This window comes from Mandrillus leucophaeus, unplaced genomic scaffold (assembly GCF_000951045.1).
Source record: "Mandrillus leucophaeus isolate KB7577 unplaced genomic scaffold, Mleu.le_1.0 Scaffold21, whole genome shotgun sequence".
Lineage (NCBI taxonomy): Eukaryota > Metazoa > Chordata > Mammalia > Primates > Cercopithecidae > Mandrillus > Mandrillus leucophaeus.
Genome location: NW_012102143.1, coordinates 3,728,925 through 3,749,852, shown reverse-complemented (window position 1 = coordinate 3,749,852; position 20,928 = coordinate 3,728,925). Strand labels below are relative to the sequence as shown.

The window sequence follows — 20,928 nt, the reverse complement described above, 5'->3', positions numbered from 1 at the left end:
TGTATTTATTTATTTATGAGACAGCGTCTCGCTCCGCCACCCAGGCTGGGGTGTAGTGGCATGATCTCAGCTTACTGCAACCTCAGCCGCTTAGGTTCAAGTGATTCTCCTGCCTCAGCCTCCAAAGTAGCCAAGATTACAGGTGTGTGCCACCACGTCTGGCTAATTTTTGTATTTTTAGTAGAAATGGGGTTTCACCATGTTGACCAGGCTGGTCTCGAACTCCTGACCTCAAATGATCCTCCCGCCTCAGCCTCCCAAAATGCTGGGATTACAGGCATGAGCCACCGCGCCCGGCCCAACCTCTTTTAAATTATCATTCAAAATCACAACATGAAAATAGACTGTCCATATACCTTGAAAATGAGAGATTATGCCTAGTCATAGCTCATACTGTCATTGAACAAGTGTTGAAGCAGTCTGAAAAACTCCAACCCTTTAAAAAGTGAATCAAGTTAATTTATGGTTCCTGCCATTAAACTCTGTATGTTACCAATGTAGACAGCAATTGAAACAGCAAAAATAAGTCAGTTAAACAAGTGGTGTGTTTTGAAAAATAATGGATATGATTAAATAGCCAAGTGTTTTCTCTCCTTCCCATACATGAGAAGATATATTCAGAAGATGAAGAACATTCTTTCTGAAGAAAATAAGCATATATACTTCTCCCCAGGACTCCCCTCCCCCACCTCCTACACTGCCTCACTTTGGGAGTCTGCTGACATTCTGGCTTCCTGTAATAAACAACTGAAAGAAAGAAAGGAAATGTTTCTTTTTCTTTTTCTTTTCTTTTTTTTTTTTTTTAAGTTGCCAAAGCAAATGACCAAAGCAAGGAATCCATTTTTAGGTGAACTAAACCTACATCTTTTCTAATGTGATTTAAGTCCACAGTCATCGTATTCTATCAAATTGCCCCCGCCGCGCCCCAGAAAAAATCACCTGCCAGTTTCCTTTTCCTTTGAAAGGAAATAATCACACTTCCTTGGGAAAGTGTTAGGAAATCAGGTAGACAGTTTCTATTCATTTACATGAACTGGGTCCCAGAGATGCGCTTGGCTGGGAGCATCCCTGGGCCTTGAAGCCCCACCTACCTCCTCCTGTGAAATTACAGCAGGGGGTCTATCTGGGTGTCTCAGAGAACCCGGCTCTGGGATCACTGAACCAAGACTTGAATGGAGCCCTTAGCAACGGTGTGATCTCCAGAGCCTAAGACTCTACTCATGGTGGAGAAAAAGTATATTTCCTCAATGAGCTTTGGAGAGGATAAAATGCAAAGACGTAGATAAGGCACTTGTCATAATATTGCTTGTCCCAACTTGAAGAGGCACAGGATGTTACGTGAAACAGACATCTCCTGGTCCCAACGTTATCTTCTTCCATAGTTCTTATCACTAACCACTACATCATGTACCTGATGGGGTTCAGAACATGCTACCTCAAAATATAGTACCATGCATATTTTAAGCTGGAGGAATTTGAGAAACAGCAGGTGCAGGAAGAACTCCCTGCCCACCCCCTGAAGCAGGTCATAGACTCTCAAGTGGGAGGGGCCCTCACTGTATGTGGGGGACAGAGCATCCTATCTCCAAGGACACAGGGAATCTGCAATGCCCAGGTCTTGCTGTCCTCTGGCTCATGACACTTGCTCATGCTTTTTTTAAATCCCATCACATTTTTTCCAGGACTCTCCACACCTCATCGAACCCCTCAGGTTTAACTACTTCTTTAAGTCTTCATTTCCTTATGAAGAAATGTCTGCAATATACATAAAACATATATTAAGTCAGTTTGCATGCTTTTCTCTTATTAATGTCTTTTGTTAAAGGGGCCCAAGCCAAGAACTCAGAATTTTTCCTTCTCTACATACCTTACATATATATATATATACACAAAAAATAAAATATATATATGAAAAATAAAATATATGAATATATATATTTTTTTTTCAGGAGGGGAACCTCCATCTCCCCATTAGGATATCAGCACTATTAGAGCCTGTTTTGTTTGCTGTTGTATCCCTGGGCCTCGTACAAGGCCTGGCACAGAGCAGGGGCTCAATGAGTATTTGTGGAATGAATGATCATCGTGCGTGCATAAATGACACAGAGAAGCCATAGTCTGTGTTATTGGATCCTGGTGCTGGTCAAAGCAATGTCTGAATTCCCCCCGGCTATGCTCTTGTGCTCTAAAAAAATCATAAAACTGACAAATTATTTAATATGAGATGGAAGTGAACAAAAACCTGTGAAAGAAAATGGCTCTGATGGAGAAGTGGGAAGAAGTGACGTGGGTCAGCCTGAGGCCAGAGGATACAGAAGCTCTTCTCCCCTATTTCTGCTTGCTAGTCATGATCTCCAGGAATATCAACCATTTTGTCTCCTTGACACATCTACTGGAAATGTCACATAAAGATGAAAACTAAATGGAAATTAAATAAAGCTTGCCGGCCATCAAAATCTTGCCAGAATCCCTCAAAGGTTATGTCCTTATTATGCTCCCCCAGAATAATTGCCTTATAGTCGTTTCAAAACTAAGAAACCAAAGCAATCAAGCATGCTTTGTGCATAGCCTAGAATGTATCAATGAGAATTATCACTCAATTTCATCCAACTAAAGAATTAAGAACGGTTTCACTTAAAATTCCCAGCACTCTCCTTGGAAGAGAAGTCGTCACAGGTTTCACTCAAGGGATCAGGCTTACCCAAGGGAAACCACCCCACTCTTCCTTTCCAGAATCCCAGGAAGGTGGACTGCTGTGTGATAACCCCTTCTAGACGAGGCCCTCCATCAGTCAACTGCCACCAAGCAGCTGGGGACCCTGGGGAAGGGCTTCCATCCCATCAAATGCCAGAGAATCCCTATCGAATTACATCTTAATGAATTCTGAGGAGTGTTACCCAGATTCACAGCCACCTTGATTCTAATACAAAAAATCTCCCTGGGTTTTAGGAAGTTCAATGTACTGAATAATACATTTCCTATCCCTCTGCCTACGTTCTTCCGCAGGCAAAACATTCATCAGAGCAGAAGGTTCCACGGCAGATATTTTGGCTGAAATAAATTCCCACCTTGGAGCCTGTCTATCACCGGGATGTGCGTGAAGCCTCTGGCTGGCGCACTGCCTGGGTCACACGTGGTACCTTGGAGGTAGACTCCCCAGGATCTCTGGGCGAGACCGGAGATCCCACAGTTCTGTCAACCTCAGACTCTCAAAACACCCTTCTCCTCACGTTCGAGGCTGTCTTGTTTGTCTTCCTCCTCTAAATTCGGGAGTCTTTTAGGGATAACAGCCAATATTTCCTCCAGAGCACTGTCATTATTATTATTATTAATTTATTTATTTTTGAGACAGAGTCTCAGAGTGCAGTGGCGTGATCTCAGCTCACGGCAACCACCGCCTCCTGGGTTCAAGTGATTCTCCTGTCTCAGCCTCCTGAGTAGCTGGGATTACAGGTACGTTCCACCATGCCTGGCTAATTTTTGGTATTTTTAGTAGAGACGGGGTTTCACCATGTTGGCAAGGCTGGTCTTGAACTCCTGACCTTGTGATCCGCCTGCCTCGGCCTCCTAAAGTGCTGGGATTACAGGTGTGAGCCACCGTGCCCAGCCCACTGTCATTATTTTAAAAAGTTCACCTCACTTTAAGACTCTGCCCTCCTCACTGTAACACTCTGCCCAAATCACACAATCTATGCTCCCTAGTCCTAGCTTTGACTCTGATGAGTTGGACCATAAAGTAAAAAAAACCAATGTCCATTAACAGAATCTGAAAAATAAATGCTTCAGTTATTTATGGCAACACCCAATCACTGTTGCTCTCTTATTAATAACATCTCATACTGGCTAGCCTTTTATTTTAAAGAACATTTACAGCAATGCTCAGGGATGCCAGCATCAATCAGAGGCAGGGAGAAGATGTTTGGGATAAAGGGGAAGGAGAAGCTACTCAATTAGACAGACATAAACACAGTGCGTATAATTTCCAGTACATCAGGATAGAGGATTACAACTTTATCTGGGGGAGAGCAGTTTAGTTCAAGAAACATTTACTTAGCACTGACTTTAGGCCGGGGCTGAGGATACAAAGGTCAAAGTCAAGTTCCTACTTTTCAGCTGTGCTCCAGGCAAGACAATTTCAACAGCTAAGAGAAAGCCAAGGGATGATGATATTGATGATGATGGTGCCGTCACTGCAGCTGCCAAGCCCCGAGGGAGCACGTTGAGAGAGACTGAATGTGGCCTAGGCTGGGGCAGATGTCCAGGAAGAAAATGCCCTACAGGTATCAACCTTGGTGTCCAAAAGATAGGTCTTCTCATGAACTCAATTTTATGAGGCCACTGGAGAAACCCGGAGACCCAGGGTTATTAAACCTTAGGACCACCTTCTAGAACAGGGGTTGGTAAAGCACGGCCCTGGGGCCACACAGGGTTGTCTGCAAACAAAAAAGTTGTCTTGGAACACGACTGTGGCTATTTAATGACTTACTTCTGTGGCTGCTTTCATGCAACGAAGCAGCAATGAATAGTAGGGACAGAGATGGTATATGGCCTGCAAAGCTTCAAATATTTCCTATCAGACCGTTTAGAGAAAAGGTTTGCTGACCCCTCCCCTAAGCCACCTTTTTTTCTTCTCTAGTGGTTCTCACTATTTCATCTATTTGCCACACTCTCTGTTCCCCTGGGTTTCTGTACCACCAAGCTCCCTACCACACTGTCACTGAATTTTATCACGAAAAAAGAAACATACCCTGTATTAAGAAGGGGTTTCACGCCGGGCGCGGTGGCTCACGCCTGTAATCCCTGCACTTTGGGAGGCCGAGGCGGGCGGATCACGAGGTCAGGAGATCGAGACCATCCTGGCTAACACGGTGAAACCCCGTCTCTACTAAAATACAAAAAATTAGCCGGGCGCGGTGGTGGGCGCCTGTAGTCCCAGCTACTCGGGAGGCTGAGGCAGGAGAATGGCGCGAACCTGGGAGGCGGAGCTTGCAGTGAGCCGAGATGGTGCCACTGCACTCCAGCCTGGGCGACAGAGTGAAGACTCCGCCTCAAAAAAAAAAAAAAAAAAAGAAGGGGTTTCACTAATAAGGGGGAACCAAAAAATAAGACAAGCGGCTATGATTCCAGGGCTAAACCTATGAACACGGTGAAGTTTAAAGAACTAAACTTTAATGATCTGAATGCTAAACTGGCGATCTTTAAAGCAGAAAAGTTCTTGAGTTCCAACTTGGAAATCCCAACGTTCTCCCTGAGCCACAGTCCTGTTCCCCAGAAGCTCACCTTTGACATCATTAAAGCTCGTCTCTGAAAACCCTTCGCTCAGGTCAATCAGGGTCCCCTCTGACTTGCAGCGAGGGAGGCCGCTGGAGTTGGCAGCTCGGATCCGCTGAGCCGCCATCTCGAAACTCGCTTCCCGGGTGAAGCTGCTAAGGCTTCATATTTCTTCCTCCAGTTATCCCAGCAGACGCTGAAGCTTCCGCCTCAAGCAAACATGCTGCGCGGCGGCATCCACTTGGCAATATGCTTCTTCCTGAAAGTAGAGGAGGAAAAAAAAGTCCCCTGAGCAAGCGAAACATGGGTTCAATGGTAATTTTATGGGAAGTGGGAATCCTCTTTCTTCCAGGCTGTTCCAATGAGGATAGACCCATTTCATCCCTCCTGGCCCCACAGAGCAGAGCAGCACTTGCTCCTTGGCCTCTGTGCCCACTTTGTGCTTGTCTCATTGGCACCCTGGGCACACACAGCCCAGCAGTGTTTTCTGGCTATTTGCACCTGCTCTTCTTGGGAGCACAAGAGGGTTTGTGAAATGTGCTCCAGGCCAGCCCATTCATTACAGTCAAAGAGGAGGACAGAGTAGGACTGTACAGTCTACGCTGCTAGCTGCAGGGCTCGGAAAAGGAAAAATCGGCTTCCGCTTGTTTAGAGTGGTTGATTCCAGTGCAGGAGCAGTCATCGTGGTGACTCGGCCCTGGGAAGCGGCCATCAATGGCACAGCCCAGCAGAGGCCCCAAGGGTGATGCTCCCTACCCATCCGCTGCTGAAATCCCCCCTGCACCCCAAATAAACAATTCTAAACACAACACAGAGCGGCCATAAGGTATTCTCAATGCAACGTATGCAGATGCAATGTATGCAGATGAAACCAGGGCATATTTACTGAACCACTGTAACTAAGCAGGAAAGATCTTTCCGTGGAAGAGACCCCAAGAATCACCCCTAAGGCCTCTGCTTTTTTTTCTGGACAGGCACACAGACAGGACAGAAGCATGTTACGGGTTCTGGACATGAATGAGGTAACTGGCTTTGAGCAGGCCCTTCACCAGGGCCCAGGAGAAGGGACAGGAAGAGCAGTGAGCTGATTTCAAAGCGGTGAATTTCATATGCTCTCCAAGAGAAACTGGCAGACACTGTCATAGCAGGCCACAGTACGTAGAGCTCTGAGCAAGCAAATCTCACCCCTACATAACCAGGCACATATACGATGGTCTGAGGTCCCTTATTCCTCAATTGCTCTATCCAGAGACAGCTGAGAATGTAGCTTCTGACCCAGTGTGCCGCCTTTACCATGCAGAGACCCGGAGACCCTGACACCACCCTTTGCAACGTTTCTGCAGCAGCCGGGACGGAACCCTGACCATCCCCATTCTTCCCCCAGGCTCCAAGTGCAGTGAGCACGGCTTGGAGGGCCCCTGTGCAGTAAGCAGAGCCAGGCGTGTGTCCACATGCTGCTATAGGGGCAATCTTGTGTTCAGTATTTAACCCTGCCGAGTCTCAGCCACCGTCACCACTGCATCAGAAGCTGCAATTCCAGCTCTGAGTGACCGGCGGACAGTGGCTCAAGGGAGGCATCGTTTCCATGTCAAGGCCTCAGAAGGCTGCATTCTGCACCTGAACGCTGTCTGGACAGAAGGCATGTGTTACGGACTGAACTGTGTTTCCCTAAAGTCCTATGTTGAAGCTCTGTCCCCTAACGTGATGGCACTGGGAGATGGGGCAGTGGGGAGTAGTTAGAGTTACAAGAGGTCATGAAGGTGGGGTCCCCATGATCAGATCAGCACCTTTATTTGAGACACCAGAGAGCTTCCGTTCTCTCTCCCTCTACCACGTGAGGACACATGAAGCCAGGAAGAGGGCCTTCCCAGGAACAGAGTTGGCCGGCGCCTTGACTTTGGACTTCTGGGCCCTGGAACTGTGAGAGATGAGCCTCCCGTGCTGGAGCCGCTGGGGCTGTGGTGCTTGAATGCAGCCGGCAGTGGGAGAGGAAGGCACGGCGGCCACCTCTCTGGGGAGGGGCAGAGCTGCTCTGTTGGGGGCCCTTCCCTTAGAAAACACCCACCTGAGGCCAGCCTCGCCGTCTCTCCTACCCAGCATGGTAGGGAGGGGCGGAGTGGAGACCAGCACACACACAGGCCAGTTACTCACAGGAAGGAATGAAGCTGTTCTCCCCAAACCGGGTGGTCACAGATGTTTCCATCTTTCCCTATGAAGTTACGATAGTCAGGTCTGCATGCTCATTCCCTATTCCCGGCCCCAGAGAACCGTGCGTTGGGGAGACCACAGACTCCCTGGATGCCCGGGACCCAGACTGCCTGGCTGGAAGTGACGGAGCTCAGGCCAGGAGGCAGCCTCCTTCCACCCCACACTCCACCCCTCTGCTGGGGTCTGGGATGCTGAGGCTCAACACTGACGGGACAGCACCCTCGCCCCCTACCAGAAGCGGTGACCGAGTGGCTCTGTCTGCATAACCTGCGTGCAGAGCTGGATGAAGGGGTCTTGCCACCACTTGAGAGACCCCCCTACCACAGCCAGGTAGCCCGGCAGCCCCCAAATGCAAGGGCCACATGTGCAAGCCCCTGGGCTGCTTGGAGGCCACTGCGGAGACCTCAGTGACGGCCACCTCCAGAGCAGCCTGACTTCAACAGGCTGAGTGAGGAGTAAAAATCCTTCCCATACAAAAATGCGGGATCATTTACTGAAGAGAATCGATGCGGAGAGAAAATGAAGAGACCCATGAGTGGGTGAGGGGAGGAGCTTCAGGACAATCGCAAGCCCACAACCAGTACTTGCCATGCGGCCTTTCACGTGTGACGGTGACAGTTCCTGCCTGAGAGTCTCCATCTGACTGCACCCGAGGAGGAGGAAAAGTCAGGGGGTGTCAGCTGTGAGGGCAACTGGAGCCCACCTGCCCATCCGGTCAGGGACTGGGGTGCCCCCACCCCCACCAGTCCAGAGCTACTCTGAGGACTGCGCCGGATGAGACTCTGGGTCACCGTGGCCGAACGAAGGCTCCTGTTAATCACCAATGTGTGCCCTTCCCACCGGGGCCTCGACTCTCCTGCAGAAGGGAAAGGGCTGCCTCGGCCACCATGGTCACCCCGCCCCCTCATGACTATAGCATTGCCTGGTTTCCCAGTCACACCAGGAAGAATAATTTCATGGAGGGTTAACAAAAAGTCCATCTGGGCACAAGAGGGAGGCATTCCCAAAAGCTGCCTGGCATGTCCTGGCTCTGCAAAGCTGTCAGCAGAGACGGGCGTCAGGCACCTGGGGCTCCACGCAGGCTGCTCAGGACATCACCAGGCCCGGTGGGGCCGAGGGCAGTAACAGGAACGGGGTCTGGAGAGCACGACTGGTGACATGGTGAGGTCCAGAGAGCTCCCACATGAGGTGAGATGCCAGTGAATGTTCAGTGAGGAGGAGGCGGCGGCCCAGAGGCCTGTGGAAGGCCTAACAGGTGGGCGCAGTGAAGACCTGGCTACACCAGTGTGGAGGGGCTAGAGGGATGGAGGGGCTGTGGTGGGGCCCACAGCGAAGGCAGGAGGCCAGGCCAGGTAAGCGGGCGGAATGCGGAGGTGAAGGTCAGTCTTGCTCAGGACACCCCGGAAAGCCACTGCAGCTTTCCGATTGAGAAAGAGAACTCTGGCTGTAGACAAGGGAAAATGGAAGCAGCAATGTCGTTTTCTTTGAAAACTGCTGACATACGGCCTCCAGCACCCTGGGGGCAGAAGAAAGAAGTCACAGAACTGCGCACGTGCTTTCTGGAGATGCAGCAGTGTTTGTGTTTATTATTGATGGAGGGGTATGGCCACTCCCCTGAACCAGTGATGAGACAAAAAGCTAAAGTGTTTGCGGTTCTAGAAACAGATCTGCAGTCCTCTCCCTATAGAGGAAGCCATTCAAGGAAGACGTGTCAACAACTGTGGACTCTGCCACCCTTGCCCCTTTTCAGGCTGAGAGAAGCCAAGCAGGGAAGTCCCACTCCCAGGGCCCAGATGCCACCATGTTCCCACGGGCACCACTGAGCTCACTCACAGGCAGCCCTCCCCTCCACGCAGCAGGTGGGAGACGTGTGTCCTGTGGTCCTCAATGCTCTGTAAATCCCCAGATTGACAGCTTCTTCCCCAGGGCCAGAGGGAGGCTTCACCCGTCCAGACATTCAGGGGTGAGTAACGGAGATGCCCACTGTCTGAACCCTCGGGGCCATTTTTACAGTACAGAAAGAGGGCAGCCAGCCCTGGTGTGGACTGAGTGTGGAGGGCTCCCCACTCCCAAAACCTTCCTGAGCAGGTGGAGTCAGACCGAGGGCTAAAAGGGAAGCTCTGCTCCTCCAGACACCACCGCATCTACAGAGAGCTAGCACGGGATGGAGAACGCAGCCAGCACCACAGGGCTGCCCTGTGTGCTCCTCGCTGGGATGTCAGCTCTGTCCTCTCTCCTACAGCAGAATCCTCTCCCCTCCCACTTCTCCTCCTCCTCCCAGCTCAGCCTGGTGTGGCCGCCCTCTCTGGTCACCTCCTGGCTGATAACCTCCCAATCTCCCCCGGATCACCCACTTCCCCCGATGGATCCTAACAGCATCTCTTATACCGAATAGATGTGGATGCTGACGGTTACGTGTCCTCCCCTTATAGCACAGGCTTAGCTCCAAGCTCCACCAGGCACCATCCCATTGCGTCCTCAAGGGCCCTAGGCGGCAGGTACCAGACTTGGCTGCACTTTGCAGATTCCATGAAAACGGGCTTGGAGAGATCACTAAAGCAACTTGCCCAGGGTAATGCAGCCAAGACGTGAGCCTGACAAAACGCTCTCTGCTCCCAGCCTTGCTAACTATTTCTTCCCACGCCCAGGGTTGCCCAGGCCTTCGCTGCCAGTGGCTGCTGGGCCCCTGGAGCTCCTCAAGCTCCTCGCCATCCACCTCTGGTGAGCCCTTGATTTTCTCAAAGTCATGCTGCTGTCCTGCTCGAACACCTCTGGACAGTGCTCACTGCTTTTCAAAGAAATCAGTCTGCTCTCCCCTGGCCTGGGATGCAAAGCCCCCCGCTCCTCAGTGTCCACCTGTACCTCCAGGGTTACGTATCGCCGATCGCAACCCTTCAATCAATCACCGGCCACATTTGCTGGAACTTGCTGTGTCTCCAGCCGGCCCAGCACTGTCCACCTCTGTATTGTTCCTTCAACTGCTGCTTGGAGCAGCCAGGCCTCACCCAAGCTTCCAGGAAGCCCGTCTTCTCTCTCCCCATCTCTTAGTTCCACTGTTCCCCAGCCCTGCGAGGTCCTAGAGTGACTCACCAGTGCACGGCCTGCGGAGCGCAGGTAGCCCAGAGCCTCAGATCCGCCTTACCCAGCCCGAGTGCCATGCCTGTGAACTGGTCCTTGCTTTAGTAGAAAAGTAGGGTTGTAAAGGGCACGTCGCTGTGATTGACTTTATCATGAGCTCCCAAAGGTTCATTATGCTATCTTTCCTAAAATTAGGTACTTGTATGAAAATGTGCACAATAAAACATTTTTAAAACTAGAAAATATTAGGAAACATGCATTACCTACCTTCCCAGGCACGTGCCATGAGAGAGAATGTGTGTTCATCGGTGTGGCTATCTCCCCTTGGCTAGAAAAACTGCTAAGGAGCCACCAACTCAAATGCCCAGGCAGCCTGAGCCCCCTCAAAGCGCAGGTGGACATGGCTGCGTTCCCATTCTGTTAACAAGTGGTTGCTGAACCTCAGACTCAGACAACCCCCTGTCCACCAAGTGCTCCCTTCAGTACCTAAGGTGCAACTTGAATTTCCTGGATCCAAAGCCAACTCTGGAGCTTGCCCCAAACCCCTGCCCCTGGCCTCTTCCATTTCAGCCACGTAGGGCAGCTCCATCCAACCAGCCAAGAAGCCGAACATCCCTCCCCGTCCTCCCTGCCCCGTCCCTCTCCATGCACTCCTGGTGGCTCCACCTGCAGAACACAACCTCTGGCTGACCTCTCCCCAGCACCTCCACGCCACCGTCATCTCCCAACGCAATTACAGTCATCAGCAGGCCTGCCTGCGGCCTGGAGTCCACCCCTCAATTAGCAGCTGGAACATTTTGAAAAGTCAGTCAGACACCCTCAGGACTCTGTTTGAAACCCTCCAAAGACTCCTGGGCTCTCATCAGCAGCTTCCAGTGCCCTAGAAGCCCAACATCATCAGCTCCTGTCCCATTTCCTGCTGTTCTCTGCCTCCCGCCACTTGACTCTTCTGGTCTCCATGAAGTTCCCCAGGTACCAAGCCCCTCCCACCACAGGGCCTTTGCACATGCAGTGCCCTCAGCCCAGAAGGCCCTGGCCTAGACACAAGATGCTCTCATCCCCTCATTTCATTCAGGTCTTTGCTCAAATGTCAATGCAACAGAAACAGCCCTCACCCCATCCTCTTTCTCTGCCCTCCTTTATCACCACTAGACACACCATGCATAGACTTGTCCCTAGCCCAATTTTTCCATGAGAATCTGAGTGTTCCCAGGACATAGGACCATCTGTTTGTCTTTCTCTGTTCCTGTCATGTGCATGGTTGCCTCTCAAACCCGAATCAATGAATGAATTCGGTTTCAATAAAGATGACTGTTTCAGAGTTACCTTGGTAGGTATCTCTGGGATAATCTTTAAAGGAGCCAAACGGCTGATGTGACAGGATTATACTCAGGAGACTGAATTTAGGAATTCTACTCTATTCCTGAAACCTAAGCCACACGTCCTCAAAACACCAACAGGTTCCCTTGGTGGGCACCTCGGGTCTACCTAGACCGCCCAACAAGCTTGGCCACCCTCTACTCGGCGGGTCCCAGTGGTCACTTCTCCAGGACAGCCTGCAGGTGCAGGGCTCACCCTGGGCAGAGCAGCCACCACTGGATCTCAAGACTCCCTAGAAAAGCAGGGCCCATCTCACCTCTTCTCTTCCCAGCCGGGGTCAGGTCTAGGAAGACAGGAAGGCGTATTTGAGCTCATAACTGATAAGTTTTTGCTTTTTCTGTGCAAAGGCTGATTCATCTAGAGACAAAAGAGGCTGCTCTTGGCTCCTCCCCAGGAACCAAGAGGGCAGCCTCTGAACAGACAGCATCACTGCATACAGAAGGAATCACTGACAGAATCCGGCGGCAAACTCAAGAACTCGCACACTCCCCCTGTGCTACGGCTGCTGTCACGCCATGCGCAGACTCCAGATCACAGAATATTCTCCCTGTGGCCTCTGCCAACGATCTGCCCCAAGGAACAATTAGAGAACAAACCGATCCAGAAAAACCAACCAAACGAGAGCGTGTCTGGGGTGGAGAAGGTCTTACGGGAGCCTCAGGCTGAGCGCACGGACTGTTCATGTTCTCCTCTGTTCTCCTGCGGCCACGAACCTGAACCCTGCAGAAGGAAAGCAGCCAGCCTGGAGGGAATCGAGGCATAAATACTGCTCTTGCTCCTCCCCTGCCAATTCCCTGCGTGCCTTGTTTAGGATGACTCATTCTCCATGTTTGATGATAATTTCTGGAGTATCATGTTGATTTCATCAGATTTCCTCCGGCTTAGAAAACAAAGAGCATGAGTTTCCACCTGCTCTCTGTAATTTCTGTCACCAGCCTCCGTCAATGGAAACTCATCACATCTGCTCACCTCCCTCCCTGAGCAAGAGTGCGTTCCGGAGGACCCTGAAATCCACAGACGTTCCTCCCCAGCAGGTCGGTCCTCCTGTTACTGACGGCCTAACACCCAGCACCCCGCGCTTTGGACCCCATCGCTATAGCGGAAAAGCCTTCGGAGTCTGGGGGCCTGGGGTGGGTGAGAGGGACACCTGGCTTTCAGAGTCACTTGATGGGACCACAAGGAGACTATGGGTTTAACACCCCAGCTCCCTCTCTCACTCCAAAAGCAAAATCACGGAAATCTGCCTCCTACTCCTGACCCGACTGGTCTGGGCAACAGCCCAAGTGGAGTCAACACGTGACTGGTGTCCCTGCCAGGAGGCTTCTGGGCGTGGCTTGGCAGGGAATGCAAGGCTCCGACTCAGGGCGAGGACCAGCCCAGCTGCAGTGAAATCCAAATCTTTCCCGCCACCTTGGCAGATGCCCCTCCCTGTTACAGAAGCCTGATCAGCAGAACCTTTCCTAATGCACCCGGAGCACTGTCTATGGTCATACCACCCTGAACGCGCCTGATCTCGCCTAACGCACCCAGGGCACAGGAGGAACACGCTGCCCGGGGCTCAGGCGGGCTGCCTCTTATTGATGGATAAAACAGCACGGCCCATTGGAAGGCACGGGCAGCCACCGACCGGCACGCCGGCAGATCAGACTCACTCACAGTGCCCCTCTGGGGTGCATTTCCCTAAACAACTGAGTTCAGTTCAGGAGGTGGCAGCGGTTATTCAGAGCCAAGGCCACGCCACAGAGTGAACGAATGAGGAACGAGGACAGGACCACGCATTCCAGTCGGAGTTTGAGAAAGGTGGGCATCTCCCGGGTGCCACATCTACCTGGGACCACGCACAGAGGTCACCTTAGTGAACATCTACTGAGTGCCGGGCTCTAGCAATGAGGCTCTGTGCTCAAAACTAGGGACAGAAATAAATGGAAGAGAGTTGTTTTTTGAAGGAACCCATATTGGAGACACACCAACAAAATGGAAGACCTGGAGGGGAAGGAGCGCTAAGCTTCTCCGTGCCAGACACCAGGTTATAACTTGCACACATTCAAGGCTTCACTGTGGGTGCAAAGCTGGTGACTCAGACTCCAGAGATGCATGGAAGACAAGGGCCACGAGTTGCCACTAGGAGCTCCTTGCTTGCTCAGTTTTCACTGTAAAAAGTAAGATGGCTAGCGCGGCTGGAGTCAGGACTCCAGATGTTTTCACCGGCCAGACTAAGAACATCTGAGGCTGGGGATCGCCCAGACAGGCCAGGAAGGGGAGGGGAGGGCATGCGAATCCCTCTCCAAGGCCTGAGTTTCTCACCTGGCCTCCTCCCTTTCCTGCCTCCCCTCTCCCCTGCTTCTTCCCTTCCTGGTCCCCTCCCTCTCTGCCTCCCCTCGACGTGATGCCAGGCTGTGGGGTTGTTCTCAGCACACGGCACAGATCTCCTTGTGTTCAAAGCAACCATGACAGACTCTTCAGAGGCCCCCACAGTCTGTGGGAGACAGTCTAAGCTTTCCAGATTCTTCACACCTTCCTCCGTACATCCCACGGACTCACCAAACACAGCTACTGTTTCTTCCAAAACATCTCCAGACCTCGTGCGTTTCTTCCCACCCACTTTCTTGAAGACCCAACAGGGTTCCCTATTTCTACAACATCAAAACCTACCAGTTGGAGAATGACCCCCCGAAACAGTGCCTTTGCCTTTGCGAATGGAAGTCCACCTCTTTTCCTAGCTCTCCTGGACACATCGTCATCGTCTCTAGGCATTTACTGCTTTTATCCCGAGCGTCACACCGTTCATCATGCTTGTTATTTTTTCTTAGTTCCCTAACTATACTCGTTTCCTTGAAAGCTGGTGACTTGGCTGCTCTGTCTTTATAATTTTCCAGCACTGAGCGCAGTGCCTAGCCCAAGCTTGGATTGTCTCCCACAGACTGTGGGGGCCCCCGAAGCTCGGTGCTTGGTGCCATCTGTGGCACGGATGACTGTTGCGCTCAAACATTAATTCAGCATCACATGCATTCAGAACCAGTAAATACACAAGGGAAAGCAGGACCCGGACCTTCCCTCTACTGCTTATCATTAAGCTGGAAAGATACACACGTGAAACCAACACCACAGGAGAGGGGTGGGGGTCCCCACCATGTCTTCTGGGCATGGATGGGACTGGAAGTCTGCAGACACCTTCCCTGGCATGCTCCTAGGTCAAAGTTCTTCACCTACATCCCTCACCTTCCCCTCCCTCACCCGGCCGCTGAGAATCATGAAGAGCTCACAGACACACCAGTGTGTACCTGTCAAGTGCTCATCAAGCCTGGGGTTTAGGTGGACATTCGTTGCAATGGGCTTCTGTCAGTCCCCTTGAATCACATGGGAAGGCTGGCCTGCCCGTGTCAGACGACTGACAGCAGACAGGCTGTGAAGTAGGACCTTGTGATCAGCCCAGACCAGAAATACTTCCAGGCTTGGGTCCCCAGCCAGTGACCAGAAAGAAAAAGTGCAACTGTCTCTGAACACGTTTTAAGAGCAGCAAGCAGAGAGTCCCATTCATTTGACTGGGGCTGGCCAGAGGGCTGAAGTCAGACTCCTGGCTCCCACCTGCCACTTAAGACTGCAAAGCATCGGCACTGGAAGGATTTGTGCCCTCCAAACACTAGTCACTGACTTACCATCTTCTTTAAAAAAAATCAAATGTTATTAATACTTCTTTATCAATCAACCCACTTTTTACAACTTGGTCATTTTAAAGGAAGCTTTCTGTCGTACTCTAAAGAGACTTGATAGATCTTTCCTAGTACACATTAACTTAAAGGAATGTTTTAAAGTGCATCTTAGGTGCCATTCTGAAAACTGCAGAGCTAGCCAGCCCTACACATCTTATAGATGAGAAAACTGAGGCCTCCCTTTTATCGAAAGGGGCTTTCCCTGATTAAAACGCTGGATCTGAACAGGCTGGAGAGGGGAAGGTGGCTTCTAGGGTTTAATACTGTTCCTGATTCTACTAACAGTTCTCATTAGTGACATACACATGCCATGTCTGAGGCTCAAGGAATTTCATACGGTGAGGACGTGAGTGGAGCCCTGAGCCAAAGCAGCCATGCGGATGCCACAGTCATTGCAAAAAGCCACAAGCAGAAAGCAAAACCCACTCAATGGATCTGCTGAAAAAGCGCCAACACACCCAGGATGCCTGACCTGTCAACCCCCTATGTGAAAACTGTGGAAGGGCCCTCAGGGTGTCACTTAGGAGAGATGACTTTGCAAGGTGTCACTCCTTAGTTTATTGTTTTAGCCTCTGCCTCTCAGCCAGACCTTCAGCCACAAAGAAAGCGAGCAACTGCAATTTTATCCACCAATTTATCAAGAATCTGGCCTCTAAGCAATTAGTACAATTTGTGAATGAATGAATTTCCCCACTGAAGAGCTCACATGTCCATGAATTACTAATTGAGATATCTAGAGCAAAAAAGCAATGAAAACTCCATCCTTGACCAATATTTATTAAGAAAATGAGAGGGGACAGAATTCCTGTCCCTCCTCCCCTCCCACTGTCCCTCAATATACCTGTCTTTAGGAAATCAAAGATGTAGATAAAGTGTTTAGTGATATGGAAATGGGAACAACCTAGTTCCTCACACAGAGATTAAGGGCACCGTATCTCCATGAACAGCCATGCAGCCATTACAATTCTTCTTAGACTATTTAACAGAATGGAAAATCCATACAACATGATATTTAAACAATTAAATCTACAGATTGTATAATAAAATCTTCTTCTACTTTGTTTTCAAAAAAATAGCTTTTATAGAAAAAGAAGAGTAAATTTCACACTCAATGCTGACATTATCTCTAGGTAGCAAGCATATGGAGAGCTCTTTTCCTCTTCAAAATTTTCTTAATTTTCCTAAGGTTTTTCTATAATCAAAAATGCTTTTTATAAGATGAATTTCCATTCTTTTTTTTTCCCCTGCCCCTGAGATGGAGTTTCACTCTGTCACCCAGGCTGGAGTGCAGTGGTGCGATCTCGGCTCACTGCACCCTCCACCACCCAGGTTCGGGCAATTCTCCTGCCTCAGCCTCCCAAGTAGCTGGGATTACAGGCACCCGCCACCAGTTAATTTTTTGTATTTTTAGTAGAGACGGGGTTTCACCATGTTGGCCAGACTGGTCTTAACTCCTGACTGTAGGTGATCCACCTGCCTCAGCCTCTGAAAGTGCTGAGAGTACAGGTGTGAGCCACCACACCCAGCCTGAATTCCCATTCTTATTCCGAAACATGAGGCCTGATTCCAGCAGGTCTTTGCAACTTTGTAAGGCCATGCTACGAGCAAGTGAAAAGGATGCCAGCCGAGCTGATCCTGGATGTTCTCAGATACTTACTTGACTGAGCACCTCTAATCGTGTACTAATCCCGGTGGATCTAACTCCAGGATTCCCAATTCCAGCTCTATGATCTGGGGAAAGTCATTTTGCCATTATCTGAAAATAAAAGGTTCACCTATTTCTCTTGGCCTTATTACTCCACTAAGTAGGAGATATGGGCTACTGGCTAGAAAGATGTGAGGAGGGACAAGGTCAAGGAGTGGGGCTCAGCCAGACTCATCAGGCCCCAACTGCAGCTCTGCAGAGGGAGCATCACCCTGACCCCGCTCCTCCCAGCAAGACTGCCACATTTTTGCTACTGTAAGTGGCACAGCAGTGATCATCTTTATATCCAATCATACTCAGCATTTTGGGTTATTTTCTTAGGACTGCTTTCAAGTACAGCATGAAGGGTTGCCAAAAGCAGTCCTGGAAGACTGTGGCAATCCATCCTCTCCACAGCAGTGAGTGTCCAGTTCCCACCCTTAACCAGCAGGTCAAGAAAAGCCTTGCTCATCTGACAACAAGGGGATGGGCCGTCAATGTTTCGATTCACCCGCTTTCAACATCTCAATCCACCCTCCTTTGAATATTAGTCAGAAATAGTTCAAGTACCAGCTACGTCTTTTTTTTTTTTTTTTGAGACACAGTCTTGCTCTGTCGCCCAGGCCGGAATGCAGTGGCACGATCTTGGCTCACTGCAGCCTCCACCTCCCGAGTAGCTGGGACCACAGGTGTGTGCCACCACACCTGGCTAATTTTTGTATTTTATTAGAGATGAGTTTTCAGCATGTTGGCCAGGCTGGTCTCAAACCCCTGACCTCAAGTGATCTGTGCCCGCCTCGGCCTCCCGAAGTGCTGGGATCACAAGCGTGAGCCACCGCAACTGGCCAAGTAGCAACTACTTCTTAGACCTACCTGGTGGATTATCATTTTGTACCCTCTGCTCAATTACATCCTAAAATCTCAGCAGGTCAGCTGCAAATATCTCCTCCGCTCTGTGCTCGCTTGCACTAATCCATTTGGTAACTTGATAAAGTCTCAATTATGTAATCGTATCAATCTTTCCTTTGTCATTTCTCCTTGATGCACAGAAAGGCCTCCCTTGATGACAAATTCAATAAACATTCACATCTATTTTCCTTTACTTAAAAAAAAAAGGTTTGTGGACTGAGATTAATATACAAAGAATTTATTTTGCTTTTCGGGGAGGGATGTTACAAAATTAACTAGCAAACAGATGAGCAATTACTCCTGCATGAATTCCTGAACAATCTGTCCCCTTCTGACTCATGTGATGTCATCTTAATGCATTTTTAAATGTGTACAGACACTAGGGTCTGAACCGGGCTGTTCTGTGTCATTAGTTTGCCTATATTTATCACAGTATCAACCTTTATTTAACCATGATAGTTCTGCTGTGTTGGGCTACATGGAAGGTCTAGTTTCTATGCACTATTCTATTTCAAAGTCCTATCAGTTATTTTTACCTTTTTTTCCTTCCAAATAAACTTTATTATTATCATTTTTTTTGGAGACAAAGTCTCAACTCTTTCACCCAGGCTAGAGCACAGTGGCATGATCTTGGCTCACTGCAACCTCTGCCTCCCAAGTTCAAGGGATTCTCCTGCCTCAGCCTCCTGAGTAATTGGGATTACACGCATGTGCCACCATGCCTGACTTTTTTTTTTTTTAGTAAAGACAGGGTTTCACCATGCTGGCCAGGCTGGTCACTGGTCAGGCTTGAACTCCTGACCTCAAGGGATCCACACACCTCAGCCTCCCAAAATGCTGGGATTACAGGAGTGAGCCACTATACCCAGCTCTCTTCCAAATAAACTTTAGAATAATTTAATAAAATGTCTCCCATCATCTAATTTCTGCAAAAACGTATTCCCACTGGCATTTCCTGGGTACTGCCCTACAAGAAGTGACAGCTTTATACTCTTCCATCTTTTCTCCCACAAATGTCGCTGGGTCCGCATTGATTTAGATATAAGTCCCAGAGCAGCGTAGGGCAGGGATTGCCAAACTTTTCCTGTAAAGGGACAGAGAGGAAATGAAGCTTTGGGTGGCCATATATTCTCTGTCACAAAGACTCAGCTCTGCCCTTGTGATCCAAAAGCAGCCATAGATGATACAAATACATGAGGAGGAACACGTTCCAACAAAAATGTATTTATAAAAAACAGGAGGCAGATACAGTTTGCCTCTCCCCGGTGTCAAGAGTATGAGGGTGGGACACTCTGCCTGGAGTCTGGCTGATGGACTTGGGGCCTTGGCACTGCCAATCACCAGCTGGGAGGCTTAGGGCAAAAATCACTTGACCTTGAAAGGCGTCCTTAACTGCAAAATGGAAACAATGAAAACGCAATGAGATAATAGGTACACAAAAAGCACTGCTTCTAGGGTTGATATTAACTAAAAGCATAACAATAACTGTCGGGTAACACCAGCACTACCACCAACACCAGCTGTAGTAGTAACAGTAGGAGTCAGAAGAGCACTCAAAGTGTTTTGTTTCTTTGCAGAAAATCTTTTTAATACATTACGATATTTTAAATTTGGGTTTGGATGTTGTCATCACCGTGAATGCCGTCTCTTTTTCCTGATTATATTTTCAGGAGATTATTGCTGGAAAACCGAAGTCATTTATTTTTTCTTTTCTTTTTTTTCAGACAGGGTCTCACTCTGTGGCCCAGGCTGGAGTGCAGTGGTACAATTTCGGCTCACTGCAACCTCTGCCTCCCGGGTTCAAGCAATTCTCCTGCCTCTGTCTCCTGAGTAGCTGGGATTACAGGCATGCACCACCACGCCTGGCTAATTTTTGTATTTATTGGCAGAGACGGGGTTTTGCCATGCTGTCCAGGCTGGTCTTGAACTCCTGACCACAGGTGATCTGTTGCCTTGGCCTCCCAAAGTGCCGGGATTAGAGGCGTGAGTTACTGAATTTGCTCAAGAAGTCACTTATTTCTATATCTAGGCATTTTCAATTCAGTAACTAAAATCTTGTTTTAAAGACACCCATTCCTATAAACCTGCTTCAAGGCAAGCCAGAGTCTGCCCAGCTCAGTGGTGTCTGTCTCACTGCCTTTCCCGTTCTATCTCTTACGTCGCAAAGAAGAATCTTCCTAGATTTGGTGACTCTCCCTCGGGGGGGCCACAAGCTCCAGCTTGAGTTTCTTTCTCATAATCTGGTTAATAATCAATTAAAATGTCATTTATAACAACATTTCCATATAGAACATGTAACTTGCTTTTCTTTCTCTCTTTTAAAGATTCTTTTTTTTTTTTTTTAAGAATTTCAGAGTATAGTCTGGGAACTCTGGCCTCAGATCTCTCACCTAGAAAAGGAGGAGCGGAATGGACCTCCTTCTAGATTGAGAAGGTAGCAGTAGCAGAAACAGTGGTGACAACAGAACTCACCCTTCCCTGGCCAGGTGCGGGGGCTCACACCTATAATGCCAGCACTTTGGGAGTCTGAGGCGGGCAGATCGCCTGAAGTCAGGAGTTTGAGACCAGCCTGACCAACATGGTGAAACCCCGTCTCCACTAAAAATACAAAATTAGCCAGGTGTGGCGGTGCATGCCTGTAATCCCAGCTACTCGGGAGGCTGAGGCAGGAGAACTGCTTGAACCTAG

At 49.5% G+C, this 20,928-nt stretch overlaps 1 protein-coding gene across 1 annotated transcript in view; it reads right to left on the bottom strand.

The window, feature by feature from the left end:
- The window catches only part of SH3BP4 (SH3-domain binding protein 4), a 75,884-nt gene that overhangs the window by 16,122 nt on the left and 38,834 nt on the right, over positions 1–20,928 (bottom strand). Inside the window, exon 3 of the mRNA XM_011980280.1 lies at positions 5,281–5,530. Coding sequence (XP_011835670.1) covers positions 5,281–5,398 — 118 coding nt within the window. The 5' untranslated portion in view covers positions 5,399–5,530. The remainder of the gene's footprint in view (positions 1–5,280; positions 5,531–20,928) is intronic.